The sequence below is a fragment of the Miscanthus floridulus genome, chromosome 19, assembly GCF_019320115.1.
Source record: "Miscanthus floridulus cultivar M001 chromosome 19, ASM1932011v1, whole genome shotgun sequence".
NCBI lineage: Eukaryota > Viridiplantae > Streptophyta > Magnoliopsida > Poales > Poaceae > Miscanthus > Miscanthus floridulus.
This window is the reverse complement of record NC_089598.1, coordinates 52,788,115-52,804,354: the sequence shown is the minus strand read 5'-3', so window position 1 is coordinate 52,804,354 and position 16,240 is coordinate 52,788,115. Positions and strand designations below refer to the sequence as shown.

General features: G+C 43.0%; 2 protein-coding genes across 2 annotated transcripts; one reads left to right on the top strand and one right to left on the bottom strand.

Moving 5' to 3' along the window:
• Window positions 1-797: 797 nt before the first annotated feature.
• On the top strand, window positions 798-4,033 carry LOC136527485 (sodium/hydrogen exchanger 4). The gene is made up of 14 exons (XM_066520237.1): window positions 798-980; window positions 1,085-1,203; window positions 1,311-1,408; window positions 1,588-1,647; window positions 1,739-1,785; window positions 1,877-2,071; window positions 2,176-2,222; window positions 2,308-2,374; window positions 2,461-2,561; window positions 2,689-2,790; window positions 3,033-3,174; window positions 3,272-3,334; window positions 3,457-3,540; window positions 3,645-4,033. Exons 1-14 carry the CDS (start codon window positions 798-800, stop codon window positions 3,927-3,929), a joined length of 1,593 nt encoding a protein of 530 aa, XP_066376334.1. The 3' UTR covers window positions 3,930-4,033.
• Window positions 4,034-9,207: 5,174 nt separating this feature from the next.
• LOC136527375 (ADP,ATP carrier protein 1, mitochondrial-like) lies at window positions 9,208-10,329 on the bottom strand. The gene has a single exon (XM_066520084.1). It carries the CDS (start codon window positions 10,327-10,329, stop codon window positions 9,208-9,210), a length of 1,122 nt encoding a protein of 373 aa, XP_066376181.1.
• Between the last annotated feature and the right edge of the window lie 5,911 nt (window positions 10,330-16,240).

The following is a 16,240-nucleotide window of genomic DNA, read 5'->3' as shown; positions in this document are numbered from 1 at the left end:
GAGAAAAAGGCCCGGGCCCATTGGATCGATGAAGAAAAACTTGGATGGTTTTACCTCTCTGGGTATTTGGATTGAGTGCATATATATATATATATATATATATATATATATATATATATATATATATATATATATATATATATATATATATATTTGAGATATGGCTGGTTCAAAGGTCATTGCCCTTAGGGATTAGACTCTCATTTGTTAGGTTGAGAGCTTTTAGAAAAATAGGGAGAGAGGAGCAGCTCTTTAATTGAGCTTTTGGTGATCGATGACGTTCTCGTCGATACGAGACGCATGCAGTGACTTCATCGATCTCGAGGATTTGCCGGCTCAGTCTTTGAAGATGCTCATAAAGATACGTGCGTGTGTTTCATAGAGCTGAGTGTGCATGTACTGTGAGCGTCTAAGTGTATTGTGTAATCAAAAAATATAAAGAATGAAATAGCGTCGTTTCGTTAATTAAAGAAAATAGAAAACAACTCACAAAAATGTGGTTGTCAGTGTCAGTCTTTAAAAGATTTAGAGCTCATCTCGAACGGCCCAACCGCCCAAGCATGCGTGCCCAGGCCGAAATGTAACACGGCAGCAGCCCTTCAGGACTCCTCCCACAGACGTGGCTCCTGGGATCACGTACCACGCAGGCACGGTGCCAGGGTCCATCCACGCGTGCTGCTGTGACGTGCACTGCGCCACTGCCGTTTCCAAGGCCCCTGCCTACGCGCCAAAATCGTCCGTCACACGGCGGCAGCAAAAACAGAGGACATGGTGCGAGAGACAGCGACAGAGAATCCATGGCGGCGGCGTGGTGGGAAGAGCTGGTGGTGACGGCAGCGGCGGCGGATGGGACCGGTGGGAGCAGCACCACGGTGGTGTCCATCTGCGTGTTCACGGCGGTGCTGTGCCTGTGCCTCGTCGCCGGCCACCTCCTCGAGGAGAACAAGTGGGTCAACGAGTCCATCACCGCCCTCATCATCGTACGAATCCAAGCCCCGCCAGCCGCCACGCCAAATTTCCACTCAGTATTAACGATTCACTGTTTCCCTGTCAACAACTATTTCTACGATTTTTCTTTTGGCAGGGGTGCATCATAGGGGCGATCATATTTCTGCTCACCAAAGGGAAGCACTCGCACATCCTGAGGTTCGACGAGCAGCTCTTCTTCATCTACGTGCTTCCACCGATAATCTTCAATGCCGGGTATGCATGCTTGGTCCACTTGCAAGGTAGATTTGTAATGGCATGACTGTGAGTTTCGATCAGATGCCTAGTCGAGCGTTGTGGACATGGCTGCTATTTGCCTACAGGTTTCAGGTCAAGAAGAAGCAGTTCTTCCACAACTTCATGACCATCATGTCCTTCGGCGTGTTCGGTGTTTTCATTTCAGGTGCAATAGTTTCGGCAGGTAGGTTTTACTGATTCGTAAGCTCTTTGTATCTATAGGTCATTTTTTATACAATATAATACTATAACTAGTAAAATCTAGGATCCCAGCAAATTAATTGTGAATAAAAACTCATTCGCCATTTACAACTTTCTCAGCTTTGGTGACTGTTTATGACATGTACTTCTGGTTAATATCAGGCTGCTATTGGCTCTTCCCGAAAGTCGGATTTGGAGAGCTTGATGCGGTAGATTATTTAGGTTTGTCTTCCTTTATTTCTGTTTCTTATTAAACTGTCCTCTGTTTTTTCATGAACTTAGTACTGATCTCATGTGTAAATTGTAATTTCAGCACTGGGAGCCATATTTTCTTCAACAGATACCGTGTGCACATTGCAGGTCTGCTATACCCTGCTTTCTGAATTCCTGGCACACCTTCTTTGACACGTGTTCCACTTCCATATGCTTAATACACGGAGCTGAAACACAGGTCATAAACCAAGATGAGACACCAAGGCTGTACAGCTTGGTGTTTGGAGAAGGAGTTGTCAACGATGCAACAGCAGTTGTTCTTTTCAATGTTATCAAGAATCTCGATGTCAGTAAGCTCAAAGGTGGGGTTGTGCTAAAACTGATATCTGACTTCCTCTATCTCTTCGCAACCAGCACGATCATCGGAATCTCAGTAAGAACTGTTTTTCCCTCCATATCTCAAGTAGGAGTATTCGCTATATACACAGTAGTGCCATTTTCTTTGTACACCCTAAACTTTTTACCACAATTTGTCAGATCGGTCTAGCGACTGCATATGTTCTCAAAGCTCTGTATTTTGGTAGGTGAGTAATAGTTGCTACGAATAGATTTGGTTTGTGTTCATCTTCTACTCTTTTATCTTTGAAATTTCTTCCCCTTATTTTTCAGGCATTCGACTGATCGAGAGGTTGCCTTGATGGCTCTCATGGCTTATTTATCATATATGCTGGCAGAGGTAAGGTTACCAAATTTAGATACTAGTACTTCAAATTTGTTCTTCCACAATTCATCTGAAGATGCTGCATGCATCCCGTTCGGCAGTTGCTAGAGCTGAGTGGAATTTTGACCGTGTTCTTTTGCGGGATTGTCATGTCCCACTATGCATGGCACAACGTGACAGAGAGCTCAAGAATCACGACAAAGTGAGCTCAAGAATCGTTGTTTAAACATTTGTTAACAATCGAGTGCCATATTTGGTATCTTTGGATCCATTTTCAGAAATGTTTATGCTGTTGTGAAATAATCCTTGTCTTATGGATGTGACTGCAGGCATATATTTTCAACATTATCTTTCATTGCTGAGACATTCATCTTTCTTTATGTTGGTATGGATGCTCTTGACATTGATAAGTGGAAGACATCAAAGGAAAGGTGAGCAACAGAGCACAAAGTCTCTTCTCTCTGTCTTCGGTTGTCCTAAAGTACGCCCTCCATCCCAAATTATAGTTCATTCTAGCTTTTCTAGGTACATATGCACCTAGATATAAGCTATGTCTTGATACATAATAAAGACTAACGACTTATGACTTGAAATGGAGGGAGTAGCTTCTATTTATTATTTCCTAGTTAACTAGAATCATGCCTCAAAGCCATTTTTTTTTTTACTTTTCCAGCTTTAAGACATCCATTGGTATCTTTGGCATCGTCATATTACTCATATTACTGGGACGAGCGGCATTTGTTTTCCCAATATCCATTTTGTCAAATACCATGAGTGGAAGTTCCGAGAGAACCCCGATCACATTCAAGCATCAGGTTTTTTTTTTTTGGTTTTGACTGAAAAGCAATTTATAATCTTTTCTGTAAGAATGCCAATGAGATGACACCCTCGAAATTCTTTACTCATGCCAAGGTTGTTATTTGGTGGGCTGGGCTCATGAGAGGTGCTGTTTCGATTGCACTAGCATACAATCAGGTAACTAATAATGTTTTTGCTAGCTATTGTCTTTTGGTTCACTATATAAATATTTTCTGGAAGAAGCTATATCTGATTTGAAGGTAATTGTTGACTTATCAACCTTGTATGTATTATTATAGTTCACATTCTCAGGTGTAACATCGGATCCAGTTCATGCCACCATCATTACCAGCACAATCGTTGTCGTATTCTTCACCACTCTGGTTGGTATCTTAATTAAGGGACCTGGCAACATGTGAATGCAGAGTTCATGTCATCAGTTCATAGTTGAAGACTTGAGAAAGCTGAAACTTGGCCATGATTTCAGGTGTTTGGCTTCCTGACCAGGCCCCTCATTAGTGCCATGCTCCCGCGTCACTCGAGGGCGCTGTCCAGAGGCCATAGCACAGGCAGCAACTCCCCAAAGGATGACTTCACCCTGCCGTTTCTATCGGCTGATGAAGGCACGTCAGGCAGCGGTATTGTCTTGGAGCAGGCCAAGAGGAGCTTATCTATGATGCTGGAGAGGCCTGTGCACACGGTTCACATCTACTGGAGGAAGTTCGATGACAGGTTCATGAGGCCAATCTTTGGTGGACCGCAATCATACTGACTGCATATGCACAGGAGACGGCATGGCATCTTGTGGCATATGCAGATTTCAGAAGCCAAGCTTATAGTTCGCTGCCCTGAGACTGAGAACCTGATCTGTCTGGCTTCGGGTTCAGGAAGATGTAGCATAGAACAGCTACTCTGTTTGGCAGGCTGGCTTTGTGCTGATAAGAGTTGGTTCCTCTGAATTTTGTCAGCAGAGTTCGCTGATGCCTCTGTAAAGTTGATAACAGTGAACACTTGCAGGCAACTTGAGTTCCCTCTTTATTTTCTGAGAGTACTTGTTGTTATGAACGACGTATAGGAATATGAAGTAAAGAATCAAGCCACAGAGGAGACACACGATTTAACGTGGAAAACCCCTCCGATGTGAAGGGGAAAAACCACGGGCACCAGCCAGCAACAATCTCACTATCTCAAGAGTTTTGGGTTACACGCCTATGGCGGCTTACAAGAGAATCAAGTCTCCACGAAACCCTAGCAAGGGTGTATATACCGCTACGCTCCGGCCCAAGCCTCCGGCGACGGGCCTCCGCTTCGCTCCGTCAGAAGCCTGGCCTATATTCTGGAGTGAATTTGGAACAACTCCAACAAACTCCACCTTGAGACAAATTCATCTTGTATCATAAATCAACCCTTCATCCTGAACATAACAAAGATAGAAAACCACTGGTGCCAACAATAGTCTCTTGGACTATCCAATTAAACCAACTAAGTTTGAGCACAGCTCAAACTTAGCAACAGGAACAGGCTTTGTCATCATATCAGCAGGATTATCATGAGTACTAATCTTGCATACCTTCAGCTTACCTTCTTCAATCACATCACGCACAAAATGATACTTGATATCTATGTGCTTAGTTCTCTCATGGAACATCTGATCTTTAGTGAGGTAAATTGCACTTTGACTGTCACAGTGCAAACTTATGCAAGATTCAACTCCACAAAGCTCAGCGTACAAACCTTTCAGCCAAATTAATTCTTTGCACGCTTCACAAATAGCCATATATTCTGCTTCAGTAGTAGACAAAGCAACAACTGACTGTAAAGTAGCCCTCCAACTCACAGCACAACTGCCAACAGTAAACACATAACCTGTAAGTGATCTTCGCCTGTCCAGATCAGCAGCATAATCAGAATCCACATAGCCAATAAGACCCTTATCAGTTCTTCCAAACTTTAAACAGGAATCTGCTGTGCCTCTGAGGTACCTAAAAATCCACTGAACTGCCCTCCAATGTTCTTTGCCAGGATTAGACATATATCTACTAACAAGACTCATAGCATATGACAAATCTGGACGAGAGCAAACCATGGCATACATCAAAGACCCCACAGCACTAGAATAAGGAACCTTTGACATGTATTCAATCTCTGCATCTGTACTAGGACACTGAGCAGCTGACAACTTAAAGTGAGGTGCAATAGGGGTACTAACAGCCTTAGCATTTTGCATGTTGAAACGCTGAAGAACTTTCTTGATATAATTTTGTTGACTAAGAAATAGCAAACCAGATTTTCTATCTCTACTAATTTCCATACCAAGAATTTTTTTAGCACTACCAAGATCTTTCATATCAAAACCACTACTCAATAGCTTCTTTAACTTAGTGATTTCAATCTTACTCTTGGCAGCAATCAGCATATCATCAACATATAACAGCAAATATATAGGTGATCCATTAACATGCTTGATGTAAACACAGCTATCATACTTAGATCTTTTAAAACTGTGTGCTAACATAAATGAATCAAACCTCTTGTTCCACTGACGAGGGGACTGTTTCAAACCATACAAGGATCTCTTCAACTTGCACACATATTTTTCCTTGCCAGGCACTATGAACCCTTCTGGTTGGTCCATGTATATGTCCTCCTCAAGCTCTCCATGCAAAAACGCAGTCTTCACATCTAACTGCTCAAGCTCAAGATCATGTGAAGCAACAATACTAAGGAAAGTACGAATTGAACTGTGTTTTACCACTGGAGAGAACACATCATTGTAGTCAACACCCGGAATTTGACTGTAGCCTTTAGCAACTAACCTTGCCTTATACTTTGGAGGCTCGCTTGGAGATGAACCCTCCTTTCTCTTGAAGATCCATTTGCAGCTGATGGTCTTCTTATTCTTAGGCAAAGGTACAATCTCCCATGTACTGTTCTTCTCAAGAGACTGCATCTCCTCATGCATAGCAGAAATCCAATTCTCAGTATCACCACAACGAATAACTTCTTTATAGGTTGCTGGCTCATGAACATTCTCCACCTGTTCAGCACAACTCAAAGCATAGTAAGACAAATTACACTCTTCAATAAGACGCTTAGGAGGTGCAATTGTCCTTTTTGACTTGCGTTGAGCAATAGGTAAATCCTCCTCTAACTGCAAAATAGGAGGAGTTTGCTGAACATCATCATGAGCATCATCCTCAGCAACATCATTATCATGGTCACCATGCTCATCAATAGGCTCCACCTGCACACCTGTATCATCATCAACATGCTCCACCTGCATGCGCATACGCTGCAGCTCTTTTTCTGGAACATGATCTGAGGGCAAACTGTTAGTAAACATCACAGATTCATTGAAAACAACACTCCTGCTCATAAAAGTCTTTCCTGTTTCAGGATTCCATAATTTATAGCCTTTGACTCCCGAACTATAACCAAGGAAAAGACACTTAACAGCTCTAGGCTCTAATTTTCCATTATCAACATGAGCATAAGCAGTGCATCCAAAAACTTTCAACTGTGAATAATCAGCAGGCGTACCAGACCATACCTCAATGGGAGTTCTTTTATTTAGTGGAATAGAAGGCGACCTGTTTATCAAGTAACAGGCAGTATTAGCAGCTTCAGCCCAAAAATGCTTGCTCATCCTGGCATTAGACAGCATGCAACGGGCCTTAGATATGATGGTTCTGTTCATGCGTTCGGCCACACCATTCTGTTGTGGAGTATGGGGTATGGTGTGATGCCTAACAATGCCTTCCGATCTGCAATAATCATTAAATTCACGCGAACAAAATTCTCCACCATTATCAGTACGAAGCAATTTTACCTTCCTTTCAGTTTGCCTTTCTATCATTACTTTTCAGTCCTTAAAAGCAGCAAAAGTATCATCTTTCTGTTTCAGAAAATAAGGCCAAACCCTTCTAGAGTAATCATCAATAATTGTAAGCATGTAACGAGCACCACCAAGTGAGGACTTACGGGAAGGACCCCATAAATCAGCATGAACATAATCAAGAGTACCTTTAGTGGTGTGAACAGAAGTGTTGAAATGTACCCTTTTATGCTTCCCGAAAATACAATGCTCACAAAACTTTATTTTACTCGAAGTGCAGCCATCCAGCAGGTTTCTCCTCATCAATTCTGCCATATCATGGTGACTCATATGTCCCAAACGCATATGCCAAAGGTTAGTTTTACTAGGTTCATCATTAGTAACAGCAGCAACAGCGGAATCAGAACCAGGTAAAGTACACCCTCTAAGGACATATAACTTTGCAGAATTAAGATCACCTTTCAAGCAAACAAGAGAACCTTTTGATACCTTCAGAACGCCATCTGAACCGGAATATTTGTAACCTTCTGCATCAAGCGTGCTCAATGAGATAAGATTTCTGGACATCCCTGGTATATACCTGACATTTTTCAGCGTGCGTGTCATGCCATCATCAGTCTTGATCTGAACTGATCCAATCCCCACAATGTCACACGGGTTATCATCTCCCATCCGCACAACATCCCCTTTCTGCACAGGCTTATACGAGCTAAACCAATTTCTGTTAGTGCAAATATGAAATGAACATGCGGAATCGAGAATCCATTCATCATGACCAGCAACACAACCAGCAAATACTACCAGACAATCTCCAGAATCATCATCAGACACAGCAGCAGCAACAGAGACCTTACCAGCCGACTTTTGTTTCCTCTTCTCCTTATTCTGTACTTTTCTGCAATCCTCAACATTATGATTTGTCAGCTTGCAATAAACACAGAACTTTTTATTACCATGCGGCTTGGACTTTGAACGGCCTCTCCTTTCGTAGTTCTTTCTACCATCATTGCCATCATTGGAGGATCTATTTTCAGTTCTGCCTCTCACATGCAAAGCATCGCCCTTGGAGGACGACGTCCCGTCATTCTGCACCATGCCTCTCATCTTTTCCCTAGACTGGAGAGCCTCATAAACTTCCTTTAGGGTTAGTTCATCACGGCTCAAAAGTATGGTGTCACGAAAATTTGCATACGAATTTGGCAAAGAACATAGCAGTAAAAGACCTAAGTCCTCATCATCATACTTCACCTCCATCGACACTAGGTCGGCGACGATCTTCTTGAATTCAGCGATGTGGCTCATCACTGAATCCTCCTCCTTCATCTTCAGGGTGAACAGCTTCATCTTCATCTGCATCTTACTGGTTAGATCCTTGGACATACAGATCGATTCCAGTTTCAGCCATAGTTCTGCAGCAGTTTTCTCTTTCAGACACTCCTGCAAAATATCATTATGAAGATGCAACTGAATTAGGGCGAGCGCCTTCTGATCCTTGCGGATCTCTTCTGGAGTCCACTCGGCCTTCCTCTTTCCGAAACTATCCAGCGCCTCATCATAGTCATGAGTCTGCGCCAGAATCCCCCGCATCTTGACTTGCCATAGCGAGAACCGCGTGTCGTAGTTCAGCAGCGGAAGATCGAACTTCATTGACGTCGTCATGAACCCTAACAGCAACCAAAGCTCTGGTACCACTTGTTATGAACGACGTATAGGAATATGAAGTAAAGAATCAAGCCACAGAGGAGACACACGATTTAACGTGGAAAACCCCTCCGATGTGAAGGGGAAAAACCACGGGCACCAGCCAGCAACAATCTCACTATCTCAAGAGTTTTGGGTTACACGCCTATGGCGGCTTACAAGAGAATCAAGTCTCCACGAAACCCTAGCAAGGGTGTATATACCGCTACGCTCCGGCCCAAGCCTCCGGCGACGGGCCTCCACTTCGCTCCGTCAGAAGCCTGGCCTATATTCTGGAGTGAATTTGGAACAACTCCAACACTTATTACATCACTGCAATCTTACAAACAGAATTTTAAAAAATCAATCAGAGCGAACAAATGGAAGCATTCTTAATGCTTCTTATTGTGAATTTAGAGCTGTACAAATATTTGAATCTGTAAAAAAAACGATATATTAGGAATCAAATGCCCTTTTCGTCATCATCCATCTAATCATTGAGTTCTACTGAAATGAACCCCTCCCTGTTTATTGTTTAGGCGCCACCTGAGCCGTACTTCTTGCCAAAGAAGATGAGCTGCAGCTGGTCGTAGCCGGCAAGCGCGCCAGCGCCGGCGATGGCGCGTAGGACGTTCGCGCCGGCGCCTTTGAAGAGCGACTTGGGGCCCTCGTTCCTGACGATCTGGGCGAAGGCGTCCATGGAGCTCTTGTACTTGATGGCCTCCCCCGAGGTCATCATCATCCTTCTCCGGACAGTGTCGAGCGGGTAAGAGGCGAGATTGGCGCCATTGGTGATCATCCAGCCGAGCGCCAAGCTCGCGAAGAAGTTGTCCTGCAGCTTCCCCGTGAGCAGGACGGGCTTGAAGGAGTCGTACATGCCGAAGTAGAGGCCCCGGTAGACGACGATCCCGACCACCGAGACGTTGAACCCTCGGTAGAGCCCCGCGACGCCATCGGACCGGAGCGTCTTCCGGTAGACGTCGACGAGGCCCGTGAACTGCCTCTCGCCGCCGCCCTTGGCGGCCGCCGCCTTGTAGTCGTTGGTGAGGCGCGTCCTGGCGTAGTCGAGGGAGTAGACGAAGAGCAACGACGTGGCCCCCGCGGCGCTTCCCGAGGCGATGTTCCCGGCGAACCACCTCCAGTAGCCGTCCCTGTCCCTGCTGAAGTTGAAGAGCGCCTTGAAGTAGTCCTTGAACGCGAAGTTGAGGGCCTGCGTGGGGAAGTAGCGGATCACGTTGGTGGTGTTCCCGCGCCACAGCGACAGGACGCCCTCGTCCCGGACGGTGCGGCCGAAGCAGTCGCCGATGCCCCTGTACGGCTCCGACAGCCTGCCCGTGCGGATCAGCTCGTCCTGGTTCTGCAGCAGCATCTTGACGCGCTCGATCGGCGCCGCCACGGTCTTGGACACCGACGACGACACCCCGCCCAGCAGGAAGTCCGCGGCGAAGTTCTTCTTGTTCTTCTCGGCGGGCGCTGAGGCCACAACCGCTGCCAGCGGCGGTGTGGACACTGACAGGGCGGCACCACCGACCGCCGACGGGCGCCAGAGGCTCGGGGGCGCGTAGCTTCCTCCTCTCATCATCGCCGCAAAATGGCTGCTTTGAGACGCGAAGCTCCAGCGAGGGGGCGAGCCGCCATTGCTCCGCCGGTCCGCCATCACCGCACGCTTCTCCAACTCGCAATGCAATGCAATGGATCACGTACAGCCTGCAGCCTCTGCTTACTAGTAACTCGTGACTGATTGCTCTTTTTGAAACCTCTGGCCACTAAGCTTGACAAAGCAGAAGATGGTTTACTGATGCGAATCAGAAGCTCAACAGAAGAGCCTTATATATGTATTGCGGCCTTGCGGGTCGTTTAGTTTTCTGCTGCTCCGCCGCTCGCGCGATGCAGGCAACGCAAGCAGTGAGGTCACGACATGTCGTCGCGGTTTCTGCGCAGTCAGTATGCCCGTTGGACAGGACAGGGTCGATCCCGGCGCGGTGAGGGCTGGGGACGGACACACACAGGAGAATACTGGCGGCTACTGAGACATTTCCGGTTAGACAATTCCTATCTAACGGTCGTCTGAATTTTGTAGTCTGTTCAGACGACGTAGTTAGCTTTTGACAATTCCCGCCTGAATTTTTTAGTCTGTTCAAAGTTCAAACGACGTATGCGCCCCTGCGGAGTACTGGTGCTGCCCGCAGTGCCTGGAGGTCTTGGATTGTTGGTTTTCAGCGATCATGCAGCCGGCTGTCAGCCTCGGAGGGTAGTAGGCTAGTAGCTGGGGCTTGCAGCTACATGATTTGTCCATGACATATCAATTTTTTTTGTCCTTCTCTCGCTATAAAAACAATTAGATTGTTAATTGTACTTGTGCCGACATAAGTCAGATTTTATTCGATTTGTGGTTTGTCTAATGGAGTTTTTATTCTCGGATATGAAAATTGCAAAATTATGCATGTTGAAATTGCAACGAACTAAAGCTGTAAATCTAACATAAAATATACGTAATAACCATCACTTGAAAAGAAGCTAAAATTCGGGAGAATTTTTGCAAGTCCCATGCCGCACCGTGGAAATTCCATCGGGTCAATGTCAAAACAAATTTTATGCTTAACTAATTTTATGCAGGAAATAGTCTCAATATATTCCAAATGGATATACCGTAAATATTCGACAATATAAAATGTAATAATATTAAGAGAAATCTCTAATATTAATTGATATATCATAAACATTAGTATTTTTTTAAAAAAACGGTTAAATTAAAGAGGATTTGACTTAGCATTGTAATTAGAACTAGACTTTTTGACGTAACATTGAACGACTTGTTCACGTGTTCAGAATTTTGATTTCATTTCACGGGAACAGAAGCTTCATCCGCCCCATCGCATAGTAGGCCGCACCTGATCCTCGTGCAGTAAGGGCGCGTTTAGTTGGCAAAAATTTTTGGTTTTGGCTACTATAACATTTTCGTTTGTATTTGACAATTAGTGTCTAATTATGGACTAATTAGGTTCGAAAGTTTCGTCTCGCGATTTCTCGCCCAACTATGTAATTAGTTTTATTTTTTGTCTGCATTTAGTACTCCATGCATGTACCGCAAGATTCGACGTGACACTTTGAGGTGAAAATTTTTGGAATTTAAACAGGGCTTAAGTTAAACACGACTCGTGAGCAGTCCACGAGATGATGGGAAAAGTCACGTCGGACACTTATCTGCATAAACGATGCCCTTCTTGTCGCTTTGAGTTTGGAAAAGTCGAAAAGAGAACGAGACGGCAGATTTCTTTTCGTCATTGGTGATGACAAACGCTAGGCGTCAGGTTGACTTCGGCCCATGGACCAGGACCATACGATCTTCATCCGATGCTCCACGTTGCTTCTTCAATCTCCAGCCATCAAGTACTACATCCGTAATTTTTATCCATCCCTAATCGTGCGCCCTTAGAGCAGTCTCGATGAAAGAAACTAGTAGTTTTTATAATATAGGATACCGCACCAAAAAAAGTACTGCTTTCCAACTCATGGTTTCTATGAGTAATAATTATTTTCTCTTTCTCTCTCTCAACTATATCTTCTTCTTCCAATGGGAGTACGGCACGAGCTCTCTAGAAACGGGTGGTTTCTCCCCAATGGCGATTTCATGGTTTCTTGGTGCATTGAGTCAAGAGAAGACCTGATTTCTTCATGAGAAAACCATTTCTATGATTTTTGCTCTCTTTCTTCATTAATTACGTTGCCATGTCAACATTTTACCTACGTGGCAAGTCATTTAATGAGGATAGAAACCATCATCAATACACCATTGGGATTGCCCTTACCCCAAAAGAATCATTACGCATAGACCAAGAAAAACCAGGGAAATAGTACTGTTTAAAAGACAATATAAGATGATCATCGATACTCCTATTAAAAATCACAATAATACAGCAAATTCTCTTCTAATGGAGCATTTAATTAAGTGAGTGAAATTTTCGTGATAAATACATCCTTTATTCACTGAACAAAGATGATGGTACGACACCGCGAAGCCAAGCATGGACAACATGTACGAGCTAGCGCTTAGTCAGAACCCTGTCTTTCATGAGCAGAGCAATCATATTAATCGACGTTTGGTTGGTACCATTTCATCCGCGAGTGCTTGGAGAATGGAAGCATTTCTACTGAGTCTGTCGGCACAAAAGGCTAACTCGCAGACATTGAAAGTTCGTAATAAAGACGTAGTGCAAATTTGTTTCCATGAACTCAGGGCAAGAATCGGAAAAGGTCAACATCAGTCTCAAACATAAGGATTAGGGGGAGAATGTTAGAACTTAAAAGTAAGCTTGAGCCACATAGAACATCTAAGTGCATCTTCAGCCTCCCTATTCTTCACGTCTGCTCGTCCTCTGGTTGTTGTACTATTAACAGGATAGGTGTTAAACTTGTGCATTTCATAAGCATGGCATCATTCGTTGATACATGTGCATATTTCTGAAATTTTTGAAAGCATTTTGTGCATGAAGATGGTACTTTATGTCTCACGTGTGTTTACGAAGACCTTGTTGATGAAGTTCCTAAGTTGGGAAAATATGTGGTGGAAACCACGTCGGAAACATTAAAACCAATTCAAAAAAACATACTTTGGTCGTTCAAAGGTTTTTGAAATTCGGTATATCTATAGTGCATATAAATATGTATTCATGTGTAAAAGTTGGGATGCAAATTCAAACTAGAAAAACTCAGACAAAAATGATGAATTTTAGATGCATGTGCACTAAAAGACAAATCCAGATTTTGCCTTCTAGTGCACATGCACCTAATTTGTCATTTTGTATGATTTTTTGAAAAATGAGTTTGCTTCTCAACTTACATATTTGTATGTACTAGATGCCAAATTTGAGATTTTTTTTTTTTTGAACAACTGAAATATTCCTTTTGAATTGGTTTATATGTTTCTACCTAGTATGTGGTTTGCACCACATATTAAAACCCTATCGAAGTTACTAAATCAACTCTGGGAATATGTTTAACTAAATTTAATAAAGAGTTAAAGACATATAATCAATACCTTTAGGCCACGTTCGGTTGTTCTAGAATGGGCCATTCCGAGCCTGAAACTATTCCTCCATAGTATAAATTTGTGAAGGAAAGGTTTGGCTGGGAATCAATCCCAGATAACCGAACAGAGCCTTAAGGGGGAGAGATTTAAACTGCAGAAATTTCATATGTATGAAGCATTAAGCATTAACTGTGTTATAAGTAACCACACTTGACAAAGTTCAGTAACCAAATTACTCTATTACATATTTCAATTGTTATAATTATTGCCTATAAACTTGTTTGAATATTTTATAACCTCCCAAAGCTAACAAAGAGTCGTGTGCTGCACTGGGCCAAAGGTAAGTCCCTGAAACCAACATGGCAACACTGTTTCTTGGCTAATTTTCTCACAAATTTGTGAGATAACCCACCCAAGTGTTTAAGCAAAGTTAGTAGTCTGTATCAACAAGTTTACGTGCAAAATGATCTCAATGAACTTTGATCAATTTTGAAACTACAAATCCAATTTCTAAAATCGCAAACACAAACTGAAACTGCACTGTCGTCTGTAACTCTGAAGTTCTGAAAAACAGCATAGTTGTGCCGCGTTGTCAACCTAATTTCTTTCAAATTTGTGTAACAACTCAATCCAATGTATACACATGATTAGTAGTATATACCACCAAGTTTACATAAGACTTTCGTTGAGATCTGAACATGTTTGAGCCTTATAATTCAATTTCCAATATCCCTGAACCAAGCTGAAACCATGTCTGAAGCTGCACTCCGAAATCCGAATGACAGTTCTGAACCTTCCGAAAACAGCAAGTTTATTAAACTTTGAGCCCTCTGATCTGTTGATCTGTGTATCTAATCACCTAGGTTGCTTAAAATAAAGATGTCCACTAATGATTCACGATGGAGTTCTGTCCACTAATTTGGGAGATACAGGTGAGAGAAGGGGGCTTTGAATCAGCCATGGCCGCGAGCTCGCCCGACCGTCCATAGAAAGTCAGGAAGTTAGCACCTCATGTCACCGCCGTGTCCACACCATGACATCAAGCTCGCTCATGCGGACACCTCGCACACCATGCTCTCGCCTGGACCAGGAAGACGCAGCGCTGACCCCTCCCCTTGCTAAACATGCAGCACTCCGGATACCCGTCGGAACTTCCGACCATGCAGAACCATATAAACCTGCCCAAAGTGCTCTTACGGTATTTATGTCTCTCAATTAAATTTAAATGATTATTTGAGCACTCTATCCTCAAGTCAATGTAATTTGCATCCCTCTTCTCTCAATTAAATTTAAATGATTATTTGAGCACTCTATCCTCAAGTCAATGTAATTTGCATCCCTCTTATAGTGTGACGTTTTCTAAACTCAATTTCAAAATATAAAACAAATTTAAATCTCCATCGAGTAGAACTATGTTTTTCTTTAAGAATTAAGGTGTCATCTATATCTCTTATAATTCAAAACTCCGCTAGTAATGTATCTCAACATACAAGTTGTCCACCTCAACAATGCACTATCAAATGCAATTAAAATCCACTAGCACATGTGATGTTCACAACAGCAAGACACATAAGTATTTTGTTGTCTATGTCAACATGCCACACAATCCACTAAAATTGATTTATAATAGGTTATTCCTTTGTATAAGTAATAAAATAGTCTAATTTCATTCTAAACCATATCCATAATTTCCGCAGCAACGCACAAGGTATGCTTCTAGTATTTCATAATTCACAATCCAAAAGGATTAACACCTACATATAATTCTCAATAACTCAGTTAATCCATAAATTTCTTTGTCATTAATACACCAAATCTCACATGGGGGGCCAAATGCACTGGCAAAGTTAGTGTCAGCCATTGACATGTAAAAGTGCAAGTTAACGCTTTGTTTTCCTTAAAATGGATTGGTGTTTGCCTGTTGTTGCTTTAGTCATATACGCTTATTTAGTGCATGCTTCGATCTATACGGCCAAAAAAAATCTCCTAAATGTCTGCAAACGAACAGGGCATAGGAAGATCCGAAGGTATATGATCATTGATTTCCCGAGTGTGTAATTTAAGAGAAATTTATTATAATTGGAGAAACGAGAATCGTGGTTGACGAGCGATTGAGTGGTTAGAAAAACAGAGGTGCCATAAAGGTACCAAGCGAAAAGTAGCAAGAGGTACCAAATGCATACTAAATTGGTGAGACCTATATAAAAAAATATTATTATTATTATTTTTATGTAATTAAAGGTAAAATAGTAAATTCATATTAGAAGGATAATGGTTGATTAGGGCAGCACCAACCCAAGCAACACCAAACGTTGGCCTCAACAAAAAGTTACAATCCATGTAGGAGCAGATAAATCGAGGGCAATAGCAACCCAACGCAAGAAGCGGCTTCCACCTTTATCTCGGTTCCACAGCTCTCTCCTTTTCTCAGTCTCCCATGCTTTGATTTTCGGAGGAAGTCATGTCATGTTAGAGCAATTCCTTGCCACCACGCACTCTCCGTCGGCTGCTGCTTCTGCCGTTGGTCAGACGAAGCAAC